We start from the raw sequence: 7,516 nt of genomic DNA on the forward strand, positions 1-7,516 counted from the left end.
TTTATTACATATTATGATTTTTACTATTATTAAAAATATTACCATTTCTCTTTTATCGTTATGCAACAAACATTCAATCAATCATTACCCTTTCTAATATAATAGCATTAGTATGTAGAATATGAATATATACAAGTATGCGAGATGAATTTGCTTGATGTTGAATATTTCACTGAGAAATTGTATGAAGAAGAGTAATAAAGCGTTGTCCAACTTCTTCGCGTTGTGTCTTGTGCTGAAATTAAATGACTAGTTATTAAACCACATCTCTTCTATTCAATTGTGTGGTATATGGGGGGAGGTAGAATTTATTCAAAATATAAATTTAAACTTCTGTACACATTTCCTTTTCTTCTTTGTTGCACTTTGATAGTAAGTTCACTTGTATCAGCCTCCAAGCGGCCATCCGAAATTCTGGAAATATTATAAAATATAAAACTCCTTTCAGTCCAAAATTTATAGCGTAAATTTCACTCATTAACCGAAGCCATCCTATTTCTTGTAATGTAGCGGTATGTCCACCATTTAAAAGTATCAGCCTAGCTTTCAGTGCGTCATGTGGAAGACAAATTAAAAGAATAAACAAAACAATAATAATGATTTTGAAAGTTATCCTTCGTCTTGTAGTAAATAATTTAGGGTTAAATCCAATCAGATATTCAGGCTTTTGTTTAATACTCTGGTAATCGTTTGACTGTCGTCTGATTACAACAGACGCTGAACTAAATCCACGTATATCTCTTCTAGCTTTACTTGGACCGATAGCCCATTTGACTAAGGCAGAAACAATTAAAGATAATGTCACGAAAATTGGAACAATGAAAGAGAAAGCGGTATCGATTTTCCTCAGAACATTAATATCCTCTACGTTCTCGGGAATTACCATACACATTTTCATACCATTGTGCTCAATGACCGCACTTGTCCAAGTCAAATATAAATGACAGACTATTGCAAAGACTGATATGACAATTAAAGCACATTTAGTGCGGAATGGACTGCAATACTTTCTTGAGTTATCCGGTTTGAATAGAACGTAGTTACGTTCGCATAATAACATAACTGTTATCCACCATTCCAGAAAATTGGTAAGAAATGACAGATAATAGAAAACTTGACACATTCCAGCAATTACATAGACATTGTAAACTCTTCCTGACGCCCACGGCACAATCTTAGCTAGTAAATACATGGAGTCTACTACTGAAAAGGCCATAAGATACACAAATGGCGTCACTTTTATCAATTCTGTTTTTGATATAATTATTCCAGACAAAACATTTAGAATAATTCCGACTGTAAATAAAGTAGGTAATCCATATTGCTCTAATTTTGATAAAAGATGAAACAGAGGTTCATCCGGGATACTTGGATAATCCTGATAGGTGTAAAAACTTTCGTTTCCACTTCCATTTAGTATGATCTGACCTACGAATGTGAACAGTGAACTATTTTGCATCATCTATTGGCAGTGATCTTCTGAAACGAAAGAAAAATTTGATAAAACTAGTTTTTTGGGATTTAACTTTTTTTCAAGAATGTTCACTGATTTTTATTCGTCTCTCTTTTTTTAGTTCACCTGGCCCGAAGGGCCAAGTGAGATTTTCTCATCACTTGGCGTCCGTCGTCTGTCGTCCGTCGTCGTCGTTAACATTTTACATTTTGAACTTCTAGAGAACCACTGAATGGAATGAAACCAAACATGACATGAATGTTTCTTATGAGGTGCTGACCAAGTGTTGTTATTTTGCAGCTGATCAATTATCCAAGATGGCTGCCAGCGGTGGACTTAGTTTAACATAGGACCCTATGGGAAATGCGTACAAATGACTTCTTTCAGAGAACCACTGAATGGAATGAAACCAAACATAGCAAGATTGTTCCTTATGAAGTGCTGACCGAGTGTTGTTACTTTGTAGCCGATCCATCATCCAAGATGGCCGCCAACGGGGGACTTAGTTTAACATAGGACCCTATGGGAAATGCACACAAATGACTTCTTTTAGAGAACCACTGAATGGAATGAAACCAAACATAGCATGAATGTTCCTTATGAAGTGCTGACCGAGTGTTGTTACTTTGTAGCCGATCCATCATCCAAGATGGCCGCCAACGGGGGACTTAGTTTTACATAGGACCCTATGGGAAATGCATACAAATGACTTCTTCTAGAGAACCACTGAATGGAATGAAACCAAACATAGCATGAATGTTTCTTATGAAGTGCTGACCAAGTGTTGTTACTTTGTAGCCGATCCATCATCCAAGATGGCCGCCAACAGGGGACTTAGTTTAACATGGGACCCTATTGGAAATGCAGACAAATGATTTCTTTTAGAGACCCACTGAATGGAATGAAACCAAACATAGCATGAATATTCTTTATGAAGTGCTGACCGAGTGTTGTTACTTTGTAGCCGATCCAACATCCAAGACGCCCATCAGCGTGGGACTTAGTTTAACATAGGACCCTATGGGAAATGCATACAAATTACTTCTTTTAGAGAACCACTGAATGGAATACAGCCAAACATAGCATGAATGTTCCTTATGAGGATCTGGCCAAGTGTTGTTACTTTGTAGCTGATCCATCATCCACGATGGCCACCAGCGGAGGACTTAGTTTAACAAAGGACCCTATGAAAATGCATACAAATGACTTCTTTTAGAGAACCACTGAATGGAATACAGCCAAACATAGCATGAATGTTCCTTATGAGGTGCTGACTAAGTGTTTTTACTTTGTAGCTGATTCATCATCCAAAATGGCCGCCAATGGGGGACTTAGTTTAACATAGGATCCAATAGGAAATGCATAAAAAAGTCTTCTTCTAGAGAACCACTGAATTGAATGAAACCAAACATATCATGAATGTTCCTTTCCTTTATGAGGAGCTAGCTGAGTGTTGTTACTTTGTAGCCAAATTTGATCTTTTTTTATATGATTTCAAAAACCCAAATAGAGTCAGGTGAGCGATACAGGCTCTTGGGAGCCTCTAGTTTTGTTTTTGTCAACACGTCAGAAAATTTAAAATCTTGCATTATTCATTCATTTTTGTCAATGAATTTGTGTACATTTACTGTAAATTTAAGTAGTTTTTAAAAATTGAACTATTGCCGAAAAAAAAATCCTTACTCATATGCATGGTCTTTCCGTGAAAAAAATCAAATTGATCGTGAGAAAATATTCAGTTTCTTTTTACTTTTAAAAGCGGTTAAAAAACAGTTCATAACGCGTAGTTTGTTATGGGTTGCCATTTATTCTTAAAAATGTGCTGTACCAAGTTAGGAATATGGCAGTTGTTATCTTATAGTCCGTTTCTATGTATGTTGCATTGTTGTTTGTTTTTTGTTGCACTTCAGTGTTCTGTTGTTTCGTTGTTTTCCTTTTATAGTTGATGTGATTCTCTCGGTTTTAGTTTGTAACATAGATATGTTTTATCTCAATCTGTTGATGACTTTTGAACACAGCGGCATACTATTGTTGCCTTTATTTACCAAATCAAGCAGGGATGTGGACACGTTTAGTTTAACTTCTATAATGTGCCTCTAATGAATAGACCGCTTTCGAGTTTGTCCGTCACCGAAAAGAACTCGTCAATTATACGCGCCTCTATGACGTCATTTACCAGATAGAGGGGATCGCCTATATACCTGCACTATAAACGTTCACCAAGCGTCTGATCGTCATTGTGCAAGTTAAACTAGAAATAATATATGTTATGTAAGTACTTTATCACACAATTCTCTAATGATAGCAGTGCTGAAAGACAATTATGTGAATTCAATTTGCCGAATAATTTGTGCAATATAGCTTTATAGTTTTCCAACCACTTGCTCAACATTTGAACAGAATTGACGACGCCTCTAAACGCACGAATGATGTTCACTAAAACCAAAGTTTCATTATGTATTCATTTGATAAAAGTTACTGTTTGCATAGCATAAATTGTTCTAAATAATAAGGATGTTCTTATCCCAAGCATAAAATCATAGCTGTATTTGACACAACCTTTTTCAACTTTTGATCTTCGGAGCTGTACAACTTTGTACTTTTTTTCACTTTCGATCTTTTATATCCGGGCGTCACTGGTGGGTCTTGTGTGGACGAGGCGCGTTTTTGGCGTATTGAATTTAAAACCTGATGCCTTTTGTTATCTATTAATCATGTGTTTCTTTGTTTATACGTTGTCCTATTTATTTGTATTGTAGTCCTGTAATATTGTGTTGTCATTTTAATGTTATATTTAACATTGCCATTAAAGTGCGAGGTTTGGCATGCCACAAAACCAGATTCAACCCACCATTTTTATCTTTGAAAATGTCCTGTACCAAGTCAGGAAAATGGCCATTGTTATATTATAGTTCGTTTCTGTGTGTGTAACATTTTAACGTTGTGTTTCCGTTGTGTCGTTTGTTTTCTCTTCTATTTGAGTGTGAATTCACATTACTATAAGACGTGTCACGGTACTTTTCTATCCCAAATTCATGTATTTGGTTTTGATGTTATATTTGTTATTCTCATCGGATTTTGTCTAATGCTTAGTCCGTTTCTGTGTATGTTACATTTTAATGTTGTGTCGTTGTTCTCTTATATTTAACGTGTTTTCCCTCAGTTTTAGTTTGTTACCCAAATTTAGTTTTTTGTCCATAGATTTACGAGTTTTGAAACTTTGTGTCATCTAATCATGTCAAATAAAAAGAATTAGCGGATTAGTTCCTTGAGAACTAATTGCACACCATCTGCAATACCGTCCCAAGACATAAGTGTTATAAATACAACGTACAAACCATGATTTTAAAATCGTCCAATCGATCTTTTTTCACGCATTTCAAACATTACATTTGTTGTAATGTCATGAATTCTTAACTATAATATATTTTTTTACCTTAGCTTGAGAAACTGTTTAAATTGAAATCTAAAGTTTAAAAAAAAACGATTTTCACAATTGAAATCTTCGGATTTTAAAACTTTAAAAAGCTTACACAGTTAAAGGAAATTTAAGTAAACAGTAAAAGAAAATTAACCACTTGGGAAAATATATTTTTAACGTTTAACTAATGATTTGATCAGAATATTTCTTTGCGAAAATAATTGGCTTTACAATGTCCGTTTTCTCTTACGACTTTCTTAGACTAGAATCCCTTGTAATATTATTCATAGTTCTAGTTAGACAAATCAAATTATTACAGCTCATTGAATGTATAAAGGATGAGGTACGGAAGTATCAAACTTTACAAAGGACTTCGTAATGACATGTTCGACGTATTCATAAATAAATCACTAGAGTTTCCTGTGCTTGATTGTGTTTTTGTCCTTCAACAGATAATTTAATAATACCGAAAAAGATGTCTTCCATTAGTGTAAGGCTACTCTTTTTGTGTAAGAATCATTTTTCTGTTGAAATAGCTGTATAAAGTTACGTGCTTCGTAAGCATAATTACAGGGAACAATGAACTCATGCATATTTAGTTATAATGTCTCTATGTATCAACGAGAATGACCCGAAAAAGTGTCATGGACATAGGCCTACTTTATCAGCATAATTGTAAAAAGTAAAATCACAAAAATACTGAACTCCGATGAAAATTCAAAATGGAAAGTACCTAATACAATGATAAAACACATCAAACGAATGGACAAGTGTCATATACCTGACTTGGTACAGGCATTTTCAAATGTAGAAAATGGTGGATTGGACCTGGTTTTAAAGCGCTAAATCTCTTAATGTATGACAGTCGCATCAAATTCCCATCTTTTCATATTAGAAAAATAATATTTTTAAATTATTTGTTTGACTGCTTTCAATCTTATATAATACATGTAAACCTATATAGTTCACAATAATTATTTTCGATATAGTCTATTTGGATATGTTTCACTGTTATATCGTGTGTTCTGTTTCATTTTAACAGTCCATTAACAAAAGAAGAGAAAAATTGGAAATGAGGAATTAATCATTTATAAATCTTAATGCCGGAATGAATTTTAAAACGTTGTATATCCATATAATATTCAGAATGGAAACAGAAAATCTGTTAAAGTAACAACCACCCAACCGAACAGACGAAAAACAGCGCAAGGCCGCTATGCATAGAAAATAAAACCACATCATCACACTCGCACTCGCACAATACAACGGGTAAACAATACAATTGTAAGTTGCAGATAAAGTTAGTAAGAATATGAAAAGGTTAATTTGAGTGGAATAAGATTCAATAATTGGCTATTTCTTTACTTTAAATGTATAGCGTTATGATAAACAGGAACTAGTTTAATTGGAGAAAGTTGTAATTTTGATATTGCTTTATAGATCAAATAAATATGCATTATAACTATAGATATTTCAGGTTTTATGGATAATATCATGCTAGTAAATAATCAGCCATTAGAAACAAAGTAAATAACTGATTGTAGAATATGATTTTCTATTTAATTGCTTAACTGTTCATTACTTAAATGTTAAGTGGCATATTTCATGCATATTGGTGACAAGAACTTAATAACAATTAATGTAAACGAATATCTATAACATAATATCTAAAAATTCTAAATATTAAAAATATGACAGAACATCAAGTCTTTTGTAAGATAAATATGAAGTTAAATCCAGAAAACAGTTCCACAGCACGACATTTATTAAGTGTTATTGTTCATCAGTGATCATTTTTATATCATTGATTTAATGTATTTTTTCAGATACGACAATGTGTCGGTGTCTCAACTCGAAATGTTTTAGCGGCCTTTAATCTTTTGAAAAAGTTATTTGGTACTTTATTATAAGAATCTATATGTTGGAAAGACACGCACGCTTACATTTCTTTCTTGACAACGACATTGTTCCTTTTCTTAGATAAAACAGGATATTCTGTAGATAGACGACAACATGTATACCGTACCGAAAGGCTAAAGAATATAACGCTGGTATAAAAAGGACTAACTCTTATGCAGCTGAGATGGACAGAGAAGAAGAACCATCATGTTAGAATACATCTTGTTTTGTGCTATCAAAGTTCAAATATCGGTTCCTCAGAAGGACCTCCATCGAAAAAGAAAGCATGAAACAAATCGAAAAGCAAATGCATGGACCATCACCACCAGAAAGACCGATACCTTTTCATGTTAGAATGCGGAAGAACAAACACAAGGTAGAACCTAATGACTTGATTCTATTACACTACTGTTACATAAGGTATAAAGATAAAAATGGAAATAACACTGTATTTAAGGCCTTACAAGCTAATTAATTTCATTTGAAACTTGATTGTACATGTACAAGGAAAAAAGTGGCAACACTTGCTAATTCTCTTTCAGACATGCATATAAACACTCTCAGGAAATTTGGAATTACCTTGCAAGATAATGAATGCTCTTTGTGGTAAATAATTAAATAAATTATTGTTCCATGAAAAATCATGTGACCACACAGAAACCTATATGTATGTGTATGATGGTTTGGTAACATACTAGTAGATTATTATTAATTTCAATTCTCCTAAAAATAGTGACCAAAGA

The 7,516-nt window shown here is 33.5% G+C and overlaps 1 protein-coding gene across 1 annotated transcript; it reads right to left on the minus strand.

Moving 5' to 3' along the window:
• Window positions 1–245: 245 nt before the first annotated feature.
• On the minus strand, window positions 246–1,471 carry LOC139492390 (uncharacterized). The gene has a single exon (XM_071280596.1). The coding sequence runs from the start codon at window positions 1,460–1,462 to the stop codon at window positions 326–328; it is 1,137 nt and encodes a 378-aa protein (XP_071136697.1). The 5' UTR covers window positions 1,463–1,471; the 3' UTR covers window positions 246–325.
• Between the last annotated feature and the right edge of the window lie 6,045 nt (window positions 1,472–7,516).

The sequence above is a fragment of the Mytilus edulis genome, chromosome 10 (assembly GCF_963676685.1).
Source record: "Mytilus edulis chromosome 10, xbMytEdul2.2, whole genome shotgun sequence".
Lineage (NCBI taxonomy): Eukaryota > Metazoa > Mollusca > Bivalvia > Mytilida > Mytilidae > Mytilus > Mytilus edulis.